This window comes from Lepidochelys olivacea, assembly GCF_965140295.1.
Source record: "Lepidochelys olivacea isolate rLepOli2 genome assembly, chromosome: 11".
Classification (NCBI taxonomy): domain Eukaryota; kingdom Metazoa; phylum Chordata; order Testudines; family Cheloniidae; genus Lepidochelys; species Lepidochelys olivacea.
The window spans coordinates 36331436-36348445 of NC_140421.1; the positions used below are offsets into that span (position 1 = coordinate 36331436).

Genomic DNA, 17010 nt, shown 5'->3' on the forward strand with positions numbered 1-17010 from the left:
GAGGCTCGACCCCCAACCCTGCTGTGGTCACCTAGGACAGGGGCTAGGGTGTCCCCACTCCGGGATACTCTCTCTGCACTGGGCACGTCTCTGACCCACTGATCATTACATACAAGTTAAAGCAAATGCAAGTTATTTAATCAACAATTAATTTAATAAAGAATAAGGAAAAATGAGAAAGGTTAAAGGAATCACATCAACCCGCTCTGTGGCAGGGAACATCACAAACAGTGTCTCTGGAATGTCAGGGCAGTTCAGTCTGTTCCTTATAAGTCCCAGGCCTCCTGCTCAGGCCCTGGCTGTGCTGCAGGGATGCTGTGGGTTGGACACTTGCTCTGGTGGTGGCCACACGCTCTCAGGCTCTAAGTGGTAGGACCCTTCTTCCCAGTGTCGCCCCCACCCTGCCGGGGTTACAATCCAAGCCTGGCCTGCAGAGCCTCTTGGCTGAGGTGTCTCCCTGTGCTGGGCCTGCTGCCCAGGGTCCCCCTCCCACTCCCCAGCTGCTCACCGCACCCAGCTCCGGACTGCTCCAGCCCCAGCTCACCACTCTGTCTCAGCGCTGCTGCTGCTCTGCCTCCAGCTCCCTGGGCTGCTTCTTTGGCCCCTCTGGCTCTGGTTGCTGCAGCTCTGCTCCCAGGACAGGTCTGCTCTGCAGGCTGCTTCTGTGACTGCTCCCAGCACTGACCTGCTTCGTGGGCTGCTTTTCTGGCCCCTCTGACTCTGGTTGCTGCAGCTCTGCTCCCAGGACAGGTCTGCTCTCTCTGGGCTGTGCCTCTGGCTTTGGGGCTGCAGCTCTGCTCCCAGGACAGGGTCTGCTCTCTCTGGATCTGGCACAGCTCTGCTCCCTAGCTCAGCTTGGGTCCCTGCTTTCTCCTTAGCTCGGCCCCACTCTGTCTGACCCAGGCAAATCCAGCTCACACGGAGGATGGGACCTCCCTGGCCTCCTGACTCCCTGATTAGCCTGCCCGCCCTGTCATTCAGGCTGACCTGGAGCATTGGCCTCTCCCCATTGTTCCTGGGGACTATCAGTTTCAGGGTCCTGATTCCCCATCGACCATTCCCCTTTTAGTACTGGGAGCTAGCCAACCAGAACACCCCCACTGAGCATTAGTAAGGGGGCAACAGTCGCCTTACACTCGGGCTGCTTGAGCCTATGATTCCACTCCTCGTAGGATGCGGGGCAGCTCAGACCTCTCAGGGTTTGGCTCAATACAAGATCATTTCATATTTTGGTCGGCATAGTTTTACTTTGCATAAGTGATCATTTCCATAATAAACGTCCATATGAAAATATGTAATAGCTGTTATACACAATATTTTTTTAATCTACAGAAGATTGTAGAAACATATTGGGCTTCATTGTGCACTAATCACCTGTCAGATTTTGTTTTACACAAATTTCATGTATGAGCAATGGAGTGCTGAAGAGTATCTGAAACTACCTTATAAAATAATTTCAAACGTTACTGTGCATTAAGGGTGTCTTCTCTCTAAGGCTTAGTGCAGTATTGTTCTCCTTTGCTCTTTATATTTGTCAGTTGCAGTTCATTACTGACCTTAGGATCCAAAGCCCTTAACAATTATAAAACCCACAGTTCAAGCCACAGGGTCTCATCCAGCCAAAATTACACATAAACAACTTTTGAAGAAATCGTAAAAGTCAGTTTCATTCTACAAATTACCTTCATTCCTCTGGCTTCTGAATTTGAAGCATTAGGGCTTTAAAATGTAGATCTCCTTCCAGGTTTCGGAGCAGGAATTCCTTTTGTATATTCATGTGGGCTTTGCCTGTCAAATACTCTTGGAGGGTCACAAGCAAGGTATTTTACCAGTCCTGATAGGGGTCAAGTTTCCATTAGCATTAAGCCACTGGGTCCTTTCATTAGTTTGCAGAGGATATCAGGGAGAGCTTGCAGGTCTTACTCTCCCTTTCAAGGGTAGTCCCTTATTCCGTTTTTCTCTAAACCTTCAAAAATGGATTGGTGCTTTCTGCAATGTCCTGTTCTTTCTCCACTATAGTGGTGTAATATGTCCAAACTTCCAGAAAATTTAAGAGGAGTTACTTGCATTCCTTTAGTGTTCCAAAGATATCGAGGGAAAAGTCCAAACCATTCTATCCTCAACTTGAAAAACAAGTTTACAAGTCCAAAACATTTTCATGCAGAGTTGGCTACGACAGGTGATTCTAGCAGTCTATTCTAGCAACTTCCTCACCTACATGGACCAACAAATAGGAACTTCCATGTGTCTATAGATCTTGTGCCACCTGAAGTTCTTGAAATGTATTTGCAGTTTATTTATTCTATTATGTTATTACTTGTCTCTAGGTCTGGCCAGTCCTCCTTGAAGTCTTTCCCTGACTATGACGATTGATGATGTTTGATAGAAGGTGTCCTAAAGGGAAAGAAGGTGTCGGTTTTTGCTCTGTTTATATGATTGGTTCCTACTAGTTCCCTCTCAAGATATGGCCCTCTTACGTTCCAATATCTAGCGCAAAAATTCATTATTTTCTCACTTGGATTATCTTATATACCATCTTTGAGTAGTATTTGATATCTCCGCATGAAAGGCTGACGTTCCCTTCCAAAGATGGGGATCTACATCATTAATCAATTTAGCTGTTTCTCTCCACTCGCAGCTGCGTGCCAAAGGGATTCTGTTGAATTTTTTGTTTGAAAAATGATCACTCCAGGCCATCTCAGACATTGCTGATTCTCATCATATTGGAAAACTTTCTGTTACCCACACAACACCTCTAATGAACCAGAGTACCACAGACTTCTCTGAGGTGATCTTTGGACACTCAGACATATTATATTTGGCTTAAATAGAGACGTAAGGGCTTGATATCCACTCATGAGGAAAATCTCTGAGAAAGTGGTAGTGGAGCCTACTAGCAACATCCTACTGCTGCCAGTGCTAATTTTCAAATCAGGCTAGGGAATGGGACAGAAATGGTGACGACGATAGGTTACCGCCTTCTATAAGGATAACCATCACAATAGTAAAAATGCTATATGAGTTAAGTGGTATTATTTATTATTGACTTCTCAGCAGTTTTGAAGCCGTTGATCATTTGGTGCTGCTGGCTTCTAGGTATAGGGAGAACATTTTTTAGATGGCTTCTCTCACAAGTACTAAATTCATTACATTTTTGGAATCCTACTGAGTGGAGTAAATTCACTATGTAGTTTAAAATCCCTCTTCTGTTCAAGATCAGGTCTTCTGGGCTAAGGTCCTCATTAGAGGAACTTTGTAAAATAATAGTTTATTTGTATGCCTAAGACTTTGCCAGAAATTGTAGGTTAGACATCTTTGCTTCTGCCGAGTTTGGTTGCTGCAGTATAGATTATGACTTTATAAACACCGTCTCCTTTTTGGGTGATCAGATGATGAGGTCCCACCAGTTCCAAGTTCTTAGTGGGAAAGAATGAGGAAAGAAGAATGTATTAACTGTTAATGGTTATTCTGTATCTCAACTGATCCACCCTAAGGATTGTACTACAGGCTTTGTTCAGTTACATTAAAATCATTTTTAAATTGCACTTTCATTTGCCTGTTCGTTAGTCTTGCTGTCATGGGAACTTGTTCTCTGGAAATAAGACTATAAATGGAGAAGAGGGAAGCATCTAGAAATTAAAACCTTCCAAGGATAGATAAGAGTGCCTGATCTGGAATGTAGGAACATCACTACCAGGTAGCAAACTCTACTACTCTACATTATCATTTTCATATCAATACATAAGGTATAGACAAATACAAAGCATGTTTATACTAATTAGATAATGCCAGAAGCAGGGTATTATGGACACATCCACATTAAGGGGGGTACTAAGTATATTCTAGGCAGGTGATTATACCTTTGCCAAACATATTTGTTTAACTTAAAATTTTCTAACATCTCTTCCTTGTGTTGTTTTGGGTTTTTTAAAGTTTCAGTAAAAGCAGTCCAGCCATCTCCATGAATGAAGTTAGGGAAAAACAAGGCAATTTGGCCAAATAAAAAAATGTTTCTTTGAACCATTTTCGTACTTTGGAATATGTACTTGAAATTTGGCAGAAAGAAGGCTGTGGGGTGAAGTAGGTGCTTTGTGCTGTCCTTGTTAAATCTGTTGGCTATCAAGTAGTGGAGGTCCACAGAGCTTCAGCAATGTAGCAGCCATAGAAGGTAACTTATTTACTGGTGAACGCTGCATTAAACTTTCTTTAAACGTACATTTGTTTGATTTACTACTTGTGCAAAATATTTTTACGACGTGTGAAGATGGACACATTTAAATCTGAGCAGTCCTTGTCAGTATCAGTCCCTCTCTTTTCTTTAAACAATAAAAGCACAAAGAAAGGAAATACAATAAAAATGAAATCTTTATTTTTTGGCTCGATTATAACGTAGTTTACGTTCTTTAAGGTAACAGCAATTTCCTGCATGCAGTCCACCAACACATTACAAGTCAAAAGCTTTAGTAAAAGAGTCTACCTTTAACTTTAGCTTGTGTATGAAACACAAAATGTCCTGATCTTGATTATACAAGTGTGCCATTGTATTCCCGGAAAATATTGTGGGTCCCATATTGTGTTTAGAAGAGTTCTAGTGCAGCATGAATCAAAAAGATGAAGTATAATCTATGTAAACAAACACTGGAAACACAGCAAGGATTCCATGAACAATAAGACTATCTCAAAACTTCTGGTGCAAGCAGTGCTAGAAATTCAAACATCCCCCCTCCACTTCCACTCACCAGCTATAACTATTTGGAAGCAAATAAACTTGGTTTCCAGCTTTACCCAAAATATTTCACATTGAAATGTTTTCAAATATAATATTAATACTCACTATTTTCTTTATTTCTTTCATTGTGAAGTTCTCCATTGAAATTTACCATGGATAGAAAATAAACAAGTGACTATGGAAAATAACTTAAGAAACAATTACTTGAACCTGATGACAGTTTTCTTATGTACAAAAATGCTGCCAAGTAATGTGGTTTATTTTTACATTATTTATATATGCTAACCACATTTTCAACAGGTTAAACAGTTTGTAGTAGGTCCTATACAGTCTGGCTTTACACCAAATAGTAACCATTTAAAATGCAAAACTAAAGAAGCTGGTAAATAGCTGCAAACTATTGCTTAATGATATGAAGGAATGAGGTCTGTTTGAACAATTTAATTCACTTTACCACTGACATATGGCTTCCTACAGTGAAGAACTCTGAACAGTAGACGGAGCAAAATACAGCAGCAAAGGCAATATTAACATGCATCAGTGATCCCCTCCAAACTATCTATAATGGTACAGAATACAATAGATTACCTGTTGAAAGTTTGCAAACTAAATATACTGTGGCACTTATTTGATACAAAGTACTGTGTCATGACCACTTATTTGTATGCTCAAATATGCACAACTGTGTAAAATAAGTATTTACATAACAGAGGGCATTTTATTGACCTATTAGATGTCAGCCTTACTGAGAGAAGAAGATACAAAAACAATCCGTCAGAATAAAGTAGAACTTCTAAACAAGTGACTTGTTTTGGTGAAGTCACTTTTCAAGGGCAGATTCCATACAATATTTTTTTCTGTGGAACATTTAACAAAAACAAAGACTATGTGACTGGAATTTGGGATGAAGTTTGCACTTGCTGATATTTAATGACTTGGATTAAAATAATCCATTTCTAAATTCTTGTAAATTACAGGAGACTTTGCAGGCACATAAAGATTTGTCTGGATGCGACAACACAAATAGTTAAAACACCTCAAATTTTAGATCCACCCTGAAATGTGGAAGTAATTAAAACTCTGTTTTGTGTGATGTCATTTTTTCCCATGCATGATTTATAAGTGCAGCATGCCTTTATGCAAATCACTTCTGTCTGTACATTATAGAGAATTAGAGAGCAGAACACCTGGTCCTCAAACCCTCTTTCCCCAACATAAAACCCATTTACAAAAATAGTCACATATAATAGTAAACAACCTGTGAATTAAAAAACAATAAATTCACGAAAACCAATTTTGTAAAAATATGGCAAATGTGGCAGTTGAATTACAAACAGTGGATACAGTTACTGTACTAAATATTTTGTGGTATGTTAAAACCCACAAAAATTATAGCTTTGCACGCCTTTCATGGTCCCTACAGACTGTAGCCACTGTGTGTTTCCTCTTCAGCAGTGTCAGCTGTAGTGAAAACAGTAACCTCTTGTCAAGGTTGTTACCCTGTTTTACAAAGTCACAGGTTGATGACGAGGGATCACTGTCTTGTTATAGGCACTGACCTTGAGTATATATACACATATAATATATATATGTATGTATGTAAAAACTGTCAGTTTGGCATAAACCTCCTACAGGAGTCCTGTTGACACAAATACATCTTTCAAAGGCTGTAAACAATTTGTCACAGAAACAGCATTCTTAATTTTTTTATTTACTTTGCCTAACATTTTTACTTTTATAGTCTTTTTCTACTTTATCTTTTTCATATTTCTCTTTGTCTGGCTTTGTAACACTATCATAGGAAGGTGGAGAGGTTGTAGAGGAGCTCTCATATGTTTTTTCTGGAGTGGAGTTTTCATTGAGTTTATCAGTAATCATATCTTTGACAGGTAGGCCATCCCCTTTGGTTTTATCTTTGTTATACACACAGGAGACTTTTTTAACTTTTTGCTTTAAAATATAACATCTGTAAGCACGCTGAATAACAGTAGCAGAAACCTCCTCTTGTTTTCTTTTTAATGTAGTTGTAATTGGCTCATAGGAGACTTTAGAAGGATTGGCTGCCATAAACCGGTCTTCCATTTGTATTCGAAGTGCATCCATCTCATCACTTTCTCCCAAAACACGCTTTGTAAAAGCAAACAAGATGTCAAGACAGTGAATTCTGTCACCACTTACCATGGGCAGATCCATTGCAATAAGCTGAACTTTGTTTGGTTTTGCTATAAGAAGGGGAGGGTCCAGTGAAGCTGCAAAATCAGGTAGTTTACTGTATTCTATAAACTGGGTTGCATCTGGATCAAACTTTTCCCAAACCTCATAGAACATCTCAAAGTCATCCTCACTCAAGGGCTCGGCACTTTCTTCTGTAGCAACACTGAAGTTCTCCAAAATAACAGCAATATACATGTTTACTACAACTAGAAATGAGATGATAATATAACTGACAAAAAAGAAAATCCCAACTGAAGGGTTACCACAGTCTCCTTTAACAGAGCTTCCTGGGTGATCTTTGTAAGGGTCACAGTCTGGTTCTCCACTGTTCAGAATTGGTGCTAACAAACCATCCCAACCAGCTGATGTGGTAATTTGAAATAGGCAGATCATGCTGTTGCCAAAAGTTTCAAAGTTGAACATGTCATCAATCCCAACTTCCCTCTTAACGTAGGCAAAGTTGGACATTCCAAATATAGCATAGATAAACATGACCAGGAAAAGCAGGAGACCAATGTTAAACAAAGCAGGAAGAGACATCATCAAAGCAAAAAGCAAAGTACGGATCCCTTTAGCTCCCTTAATGAGACGCAGGATTCGACCAATTCTGGCGAGTCGGATAACTCTGAACAAGGTAGGGGACACAAAATATTTTTCAATCACCTTAGCTAGAAACATACCTGTTAAAACAAAAAATTCACATTGTAAAGTAAATAATACAATAGCAGCTTTTAAAGTATATTAACTCATTATTTGTGGAAATATTTATTGCTGTCTCAGAAAAAATCAGAACAATAAGTTCTTTATTTTAAATGCTGAAAGTTAACATCTTCTTTCCAGTGAAGACTGATAATAGCATTAGTGTCACATGAACTGTTTTATTTAATTGCGAAAACGTTACATTGGAGGCTGCGACACTGTGGTTTCCTTCTGTACAGATTATACCAAAGTAAAGATACCCCGCAGGAAAAGGGAAATGAGTGAGAGAAAGAGGGTTGCTTCCAGCAAAGGTAGCTTGCTCCCATCTAGATTTTGCATCTACTCATCAGGAAGCCTAGAAACTGGAATTTCTCTCTGAGTGCATTAGTTCTTGCAACTCAGTCTCCTACAAGCCTTTTATATCAAACAGTAATAATTAGATGAAAAGTAGGGTAAGCTCATGCAAGTTGTTGGAATCTGTACCTCAGGCTCTGCAGAGTGCTCAACAAAGCCTTTATGGGTATGTCTAAGCTGCAATTATTCACCCACTGCTGGCCCGTGCCAGCTGACTCAGGCTAGGGGGCTATCTAATTGCGGTGTAGATGTTTGGGCTCAGGCTGCAGCCCGGACTGTAGAATTCTGTTAGGTGAGAAGGTCCTAGAACTTGGGCGGGAGCCTGAGCCCAAATGTCTACACCACAATTAAACAACCCCCTTAGCCCAAGCCCTCTGAGCCTAGGTCAGCTGGTACAGGTCATCTCCGGGTTTTTCACTGCAGGGAAGACATACCCTATGAGGTCTGTCAGAAAATCTGCAAAAACAATTCCACAACACCTTGAAGTGTCGTGAACTCTCACAAATTGCACTATTGAGATTCACTGCCTTTTAGCTAACTGAACTCTAAATATTTAGCCTACATGATGATTTAAAAAATCCCTCCTTGCTCACATACTCCTCAGTTTTGCTCATGAATGCAGATTCTGACATTTCAAATTACAATAAACCAAATCAGATTGGAAAAAATACTCTTGTATGCATCATTTTATGTACATTGTACTATAAAAATGAAAAATGAAGAATTGCTATCTAAATTTGATTGTAGGCCATGTAGCAAATGACAAAGCCATATGTAAAGCATCATAAAATCATTAAAGGAAATGTTCACTTTCTGTTCACATACCCCCTTCATGAAAGTGAATTGTTCTTACCCACGATGGAAAGAATGACAACCACAAAATCAAAAATGTTCCAGCCTATGGTGAAGTAGTAATAACGGAGTGAAATCAATTTCAGGACACATTCTCCAGTGAAAAGGACAATGAATACCAGGTTTATCCTGTGTAAAATAGTTTCCATTTCATCACTCTGGTCATCTGTTTCTATCATCATGGTGACCATGTTAAGGCAGATAAGAATCATGATGCTGATGTCAAATACTTGTTTTGTTACAAAATCAAAGACCATGCCTTGGAATTTGTTCTGTAAAAACAAAAACAAATACTATTTATAGTTTGAAAATATGTTTTTCTTTACAAATTGCAAATCTGGGGAAAGCAATTCTCTGTAGCTTGGCAGGAATTAGCTCTGTAGAACAGGAGTGGGTAAACTGATCCACCTTCAGAACCCAGAGGGTAACTTATCCTTTCCCCCTCTTCTGACTTGTGGCTGAACAAGTTGTCAGAGGTGAGCAAGAAGGGAATCACTGTTGGCTGGAGGGGTGATGACGATGTGAGGAACAAAGAGTAGTCAAGTCAAAGGCCACCTTTTTCATCAGTCTGTGCTCCAGGAACAGGAAATGTTATCTCCCAGCCTCTGTTCTGCGTAACTGTCCTTCACTGATTGTACTCACTGACTTAGTTGGATGGTTAAGGTTATATCCCTTACTTACTGGTTCCATCACCCAGTGTTATGCATTACTTAGTTTGATGACTTTATACATCCTTCCAGTTCGACTATTATTTAATTTGCTATAGTGGATAGCTTCTGCTATAAGTATTCCGGTGGCACCTTAAAGACTAACAGATTTATTTGGGCATAAGCTTTCATGGGTAAAAAACCACTTTTTACCCACAAAACCTTATGCCCAAATAAATCTGTTAGTCTTTAAGGTGCCACTGGACTCCTTGTTGTTTTTGTGGATACACGCTAACATGGCTACCCCCCATGCTTGCAGTAAGTATTATTTTCCAAAAGTTGTAGGGGTTCAGTGGAACAGTTAATCAAGCAATACAGTATCTGGCTCATGACGTCAAGTAGCTCACATAAAGATTTAGCCTCATGGAAATTGAACCTCTATGAACACAGTTTCATCTCTTCCCACACTCCCTGACAGGCCCTCCTTAGTTGTCTTTGAGATCCGAGGTGACTAGGATCTGCTCCCCTCTGTCTTTGTCTTCAAAGCCCACCAAGTTGCCACTATCACTCTCCCTGATTGCAGGTCTTTATGGAACTCCCAGTAAGGGCCAGTGCATCCCCATTTCCTGCAAAGGTCTTCTGGAGTGAGAAGACCAGGAAGTCAAGGTTAGGAAAGATCCCCTCTCCCTCCAGGATAGCAATAAGCAGCCAGAATTGACTGCAGCTGCCCTGGGACTCAGCTCAGTTATGTAGTGCATCATGAAACTTAGCCCAGGTATCTAGGGAATCCCCCATTTCATATGTCCAATGTATATGTTCTTAAAGAAAATATGAGAACAGCCCAAGTTATTCAAATAAGCTAACGCTAAAAAAATAAAAATAGGGGCAAGGAGAAAATTCTACCTCTTTAATGAAAATAATAGAAAAAACTGGTTCCCTCTACCAAATATATATGGTACTTAAAGCTGTAACCCCCACTTGGAGTTTGCCAGCTCCCAAAACATGTCCAGAGAATAGACTAGCTTTAGTTTCGAGCTTGAGAGCTGTAAGACTCAGAGAGAGAAGCAGAACAGCTCACAGGGTGACTGATTAACTCCCTCTCCCCACAAAGGGAGAACTTTGGGAAAGTTGCATGGATCAGGCCATTCAAGCTCTGTGGATACCAGTGTCCAGAGTGGCAGAGATCCGACCCGGTACTGGCTACCGAGAGCCAGCCAACACCAGGAAGCCAGTGAGGCTGGTAGCAGCCAGGAGAAGACTGCTCCACCCAAGGGTGAAGTAAGGGGCCCTTTTTTGTTTAAGCTGGCTAACATTCACAGCACTGCAGCACTCATCTCTGGACTCCTCCTCAGCATACCATATATATGGGGAGTGCTAGGGAGGGAGCTGGGGATGAGAAGAGTTGTGAGTGTTGCAAGGTAGGAAACTAGTTGATTTGTTAATGTTTAGTACTTACTAGTTAACCCTAAACCTTTCCTCCCTTGTTCTTATTTTCCTGTTTCCAGTAAAGTCCCGCTTTGTTACACTGTTATTTTTGGGTGTGTCGTTCCTTTGCTGAACTTTCAGTTGTTATATATTGTTTCTTGTGCATTGGGATTTATACTCCTTGTCTGTTAGTAGCATTATTCATTTTCCCAAGGGACTGCACCCCTTGTGTCTCAGACACAATGTGGCGTCACCTTGGGTGGAGGCACTGGGTGTCAGAAAAAGAATCCAGGACCCAACCCATGTGAGGAGAGGGGAGAAGCCACTCCCAAGGAGCAAGCAACAGGGCGGAGGCTTGGGCCACAACTTGTGGGAGGGGCTATGAAACCTTAAAACCATGTTTTAAAATGGGTATTTAATGCAGGAGGCATGAAAATAAAGGGACTCTTACCACTGGCCTAGGTATAGGTTTTTGTGGTTTCTTGGACCCCAGTTTTTTCATTGCATTGTAGTATTTCTTCTGTTCTTCTGTCATAAATATATCTTGACCTCCAAAGTAAGTAAATGAGATCAAAACTGGTTACAACTATGTTTGCAGACATAACCTCTAACTATTGTATGTCACTATATAATTTAGTGATGGACATTTGAGTTTACATTTGATTTATATACTAAAAGGGCCATTTTCAGGTATCATACGAGTGTTATTGAACAGCTCTGTCAGCACAAAGTATATCCCAATGATTGCTTTCACTGGTAGTTGGAAGATTCCTCCAGTGTTTGCAAAACCACCTCTCCCTTCTCCCCAGTAACATAAGACCACCATAGCACTTTCTGCTCTGACCTGTTCCCAGTCCCTGACACTGAGCATGTGTCTGCAGGAAAGGGGCATGGCTAGGGCATTTCTGTGCCCTCACAGTCTCTGACTGCTGGAATGATTCTTCAGGTGACAGGGAGCCAGGTATAAATTAGGGCATCTCCGAGGTTGTTCTAATTTGTGCCAAGCACTAGCCCAGGGATTCTTAAACTGGGGGTTGCGACCCCTCAGGGGGGTCATGAGGTTATTACATGGGGGGTCGTGAGCTGTCAGCCTCCACACCCAAGCCCCACTTCGCCTCCAGCATTTATAATATTAAATATAAAAAAGTGTTTTTAATTTATAAAGGGGGTCTCACTCAGAAGCTTGTGAAAGGGGTCACCAATACGAAAGTTTGAGAATCACTGCACTAGCCTCTTCCTGGCTGGCTCCAGGACTGTGGGGCTTAATGGTGGCACAAAACCATCTTTGAACCATACTCTGCCTCATTCCTGAACTGTTCCAGGCACAGCGTGGATGCAGGTCACCACTGGGATCATAGTTTAAGAAACAAGCAAAACGGAGTGATACTGAGGGGGACCTGTCACAGGAAGACATGAACAAAAAAAAAATCCAAACAAACTGAAGCCCCTATCCATTTTAAGGGTTTGTCTACATTAGGAGTGCTTTGCTTGTATAAGAATACAGAAAAGCTTCAAAAACAGTCTCCAAGGAGAAACTGCTGAGCTTGAATTCATATGCAAACTAGATACCATTAACTTGGGTTTGAATAGAGACTAGGAGTGGCTGGATCATTATACATATTAAGAAAAGGAGGACTTGTGGCACCTTAGAGACTAACCAATTTATTAGAGCATAAGCTTTCGTGAGTTACAGCTCACTTCATCAGATGCATATCGTGGAAACTGCAGCAGACTTTATATATACACAGAGAATATGAACCAATACCTCCTCCCACCCCACTGTCCTGCTGGTAATAGCTTATCTAAAGTGATCATCAGGTGGGCCATTTCCAGCACAAATCCAGGTTTTCTCACCCTCCACCCCCCCACACAAATTCACTCTCCTGCTGGTGATAGCCCATCCAAAGTGACAACTCTTTACACAATGTGCATGACAATCAAGTTGGGCTATTTCCTGCACAAATCCAGGTTTTCTCACATCCCCCCCACCCCCATACACACACAAACTCACTCTCCTGCTGGTAATAGCTCATCCAAACTGACCACTCTTCAAGTTAAAACCCAAGTTAAACCAGAACATCGGGGGGGGGGGGTAGGAAAAAACAAGAGGAAACAGGCTACCTTGCATAATGACTTAGCCACTCCAAGTCTCTATTTAAGCCTAAATTAATAGTATCCAATTTGCAAATGAATTCCAATTCAGCAGTTTCTCGCTGGAGTCTGGATTTGAAGTTTTTTTGTTTTAAGATAGCGACCTTCATGTCTGTGATTGCGTGACCAGAGAGATTGAAGTGTTCTCCGACTGGTTTATGAATGTTATAATTCTTGACATCTGATTTGTGTCCATTTATTCTTTTACGTAGAGACTGTCCAGTTTGACCAATGTACATGGCAGAGGGGCATTGCTGGCACATGATGGCATATATCACATTGGTGGATGTGCAGGTGAACGAGCCTCTGATAGTGTGGCTGATGTTATTAGGCCCTGTGATGGTGTCCCCTGAATAGATATGTGGGCACAATTGGCAACGGGCTTTGTTGCAAGGATAAGTTCCTGGGTTAGTGGTTCTGTTGTGTGGTATGTGGTTGTTGGTGAGTATTTGCTTCAGGTTGCGGGGCTGTCTGTAGGCAAGGACTGGCCTGTCTCCCAAGATTTGTGAGAGTGTTGGGTCATCCTTTAGGATAGGTTGCAGATCCTTAATAATGCGTTGGAGGGGTTTTAGTTGGGGGCTGAAGGTGACGGCTAGTGGCGTTCTGTTATTTTCTTTGTTAGGCCTGTCCTGTAGTAGGTAACTTCTGGGAACTCTTCTGGCTCTATCAATCTGTTTCTTTACTTCTGCAGGTGGGTATTGTAGTTGTAAGAAAGCTTGACAGAGATCTTGTAGGTGTTTGTCTCTGTCTGAGGGGTTGGAGCAAATGCGGTTGTATCGCAGAGCTTGGCTGTAGACGATGGATCGTGTGGTGTGGTCAGGGTGAAAGCTGGAGGCATGCAGGTAGGAATAACGGTCAGTAGGTTTCCGGTATAGGGTGGTGTTTATGTGACCATTGTTTATTAGCACTGTAGTGTCCAGGAAGTGGATCTCTTGTGTGGACTGGACCAGGCTGAGGTTGGTGGTGGGATGGAAATTGTTGAAATCATGGTGGAATTCCTCAAGGGCTTCTTTTCCATGGGTCCAAATGATGAAGATGTCATCAATATAGCGCAAGTAGAGTAGGGGCTTTAGGGGACGAGAGCTGAGGAAGCGTTGTTCTAAATCAGCCATAAAAATGTTGGCATACTGTGGGGCCATGCGGGTACCCATAGCAGTGCCGCTGATCTGAAGGTATACATTGTCCCCAAATGTGAAGTAGTTATGGGTAAGGACAAAGTCACAAAGTTCAGCCACCAGGTTAGCCGTGACATTATCGGGGATAGTGTTCTTGACGGCTTGTAGTCCATCTTTGTGTGGAATGTTGGTGTAGAGGGCTTCTACATCCATAGTGGCCAGGATGGTGTTATCAGGAAGATCACCGATGGATTGAAGTTTCCTCAGGAAGTCAGTGGTGTCTCAAAGGTAGCTGGGAGTGCTGGTAGCGTAGGGCCTGAGGAGGGAGTCTACATAGCCAGACAATCCTGCTGTCAGGGTGCCAATGCCTGAGATGATGGGGCGCCCAGGATTTCCAGGTTTATGGATCTTGGGTAGTAGATAGAATATCCCAGGTCGGGGTTCCAGGGGTGTGTCTGTGCAGATTTGATCTTGTGCTTTTTTCAGGAAGTTTCTTGAGCAAATGCTGTAGTTGCTTTTGGTAACTCTCAGTGGGATCAGAGGGTAATGGCTTGTAGAAACTCGTGTTGGAGAGCTGCCGAGCAGCCTCTTGTTCATATTCCGACCTATTCATGATGACAACAGCACCTCCTTTGTCAGCCTTTTTGATTATGATGTCAGAGTTGTTTCTGAGGCTGTGGATGGCATTGCGTTCCGCATGGCTGAGGTTATGGGGCAAGTGATGCTGCTTTTCCACAATTTCAGCCCGTGCACGTCGGCGGAAGCACTCTATGTAGAAGTCCAGTCTGCTGTTTCGACCTTCAGGAGGAGTCCACCTAGAATCCCTCTTTCTGTAGTGTTGGTAGGGAGACCTCTGTGGATTAGTATGCTGTTCCGAGGTATTTTGGAAATATTCCTTGAGTCGGAGACGTCAAAAATAGGATTCTAGGTCACCACAGAACTGTATCATGTTCGTGGGGGTGGAGGGGCAGAAGGAGAGGCCCCGAGATAGAACAGCTGCTTCTGCTGGGCTGAGAGTATAGTTGGATAGGTTAACAATATTGCTAGGTGGGTTGAGGGAACCATTGCTGTGGCCCCTTGTAGCATGTAGTAGTTTAGAAAGTTTAGTGTCCTTTTTCTTTTGTAGAGAAGCAAAGTGTGCGTTGTAAATGGCTTGTCTAGTTTTAGTAAAATCTAGCCACGAGGAAGCTTGTGTGGAAGGTTGGTTTTTTATGAGAGTATCCATTTTTGAGAGCTCATTCTTAATCTTTCCCTGTTTGCTGTAGAGGATGTTGATCAGGTGATTCCGCAGTTTCTTTGAGAGCGTGTGGCACAAGCTGTCAGCATCGTCTGTGTGGTATGTAGATTGTAACGGATTTTTTACCTTCAGTCCTTTTGGTACGATGTCCATCTGTTTGCATTTGGAAAGGAAGATGATGTCTGTCTGTATCTGTACAAGTTTTTTCATGCAGTTGATAGATTTCCACTCCATATGGCTAAATGCAGTGCCTTGCATAATGACAGGTTTCAGAGTAACAGCCGTGTTAGTCTGTATTCGCAAAAAGAAAAGGAGTACTTGTGGCACCTTAGAGACTAACCAATTTATTAGAGCATAAGCTTTCGTGAGCTACAGCTCACTTCATCAGATGCATATCGTGGAAACTGCAGCAGACTTTATATATAGAGGAGGTATTGGTTCATATTCTCTGTGTATATATAAAGTCTGCTGCAGTTTCCACGATATGCATCTGATGAAGTGAGCTGTAGCTCACGAAAGCTTATGCTCTAATAAATTGGTTAGTCTCTAAGGTGCCGCAAGTCCTCCTTTTCTTTTTGCGAATACAGACTAACACGGCTGTTACTCTGAAACCTATACATATTAAATCTACTTCCTTAAATTAAGTATCCTCACACCTTCTTGTCCTCAACTGTCTAAAGGGGCCATCTTGATTATCACTACAAAAGCTTTTTTCTTCTGCTGATAATGGCTCATCTTAACTAATTAGCCTCTCACAGTTTGTATGGTAACTTCCAATTTGTGTGTGTGTGTGTATATATATATATATATATATATATGTTTCATTCTATGCGTCTGATGAAGTGGGCTGTAGCCCACGAAAGCTTAGGCTCTAATAAATTTGTTGGTCTCTAAGGTGCCACAAGTACTCCTGTTCTTTATACCAGCAAAGTGCTTCTAGTGTGATGCACCTATATCAGTAAAGCTGCGCTTTATACTGGTATGGCAAAACTAGTGCCCTGGAGTGAAACAAGCTACTCCAGTAAAAGTGCAGTTTTGCTGGTGTAACTGAGTCTGTACAAAGGACTTCTGCCAGCAGAGCTTTGTTGGTTAGGGATCACACCTCTTCACATCCTCGACTGACATAGCTACATTTGTAGAAGTCTGTAGGGTAGACAAAGCCTAAGACTTTCAAGTCCTGTTATTTGTTTTTCACATTAGCCTCCATTTTGCAGGGACAAATGTTACCTTTCAAATATCTGACTATTTGATTTGTGGATGTTTTCAGCATTCTAACATTTGTGTTAGTTGATTATGGACACAATTAAATGGAAGTTCAGTGTTAAAGTTAGGCTGTCAGTGTCTACTAAACTGGAAATTTAAGCCTCAAGTCATGGCATTTGCCCCTTGAAGTGTCTGAAGAAGCTGCAGGTTGGTCTGCAGTTATTCTGAAGAGAAATGCTGACTGTTTAGAGATGTTCATTCACAGCTGAGTTTTGCCTTAGACTCACTTGGGAGTAGAATGGAAATGTTGTATCTCATTAACTGATTAGAGTGGCCGCAGCTGAAGCCAAAGGATTTTCACAGCAAACACAGACATTTAAGATG

General features: G+C 41.7%; 1 protein-coding gene across 3 annotated transcripts in view; it reads right to left on the reverse strand.

Moving 5' to 3' along the window:
- Window positions 1-4347: 4347 nt before the first annotated feature.
- Window positions 4348-17010, reverse strand: part of LOC311528424 (sodium channel protein type 2 subunit alpha-like) — a 119281-nt gene continuing 106618 nt past the window's right edge. For all 3 annotated transcript variants that reach the window (XM_084643446.1, XM_084643444.1, XM_084643445.1), the window contains 3 exons: window positions 11372-11476; window positions 8850-9120; window positions 4348-7623 (listed from right to left, as the gene is read on the reverse strand). In XM_084643446.1, coding sequence (XP_084499572.1) covers window positions 6437-7623; window positions 8850-9120; window positions 11372-11476 — 1563 coding nt within the window. In that variant the 3' untranslated portion in view covers window positions 4348-6436. The remainder of the gene's footprint in view (window positions 7624-8849; window positions 9121-11371; window positions 11477-17010) is intronic.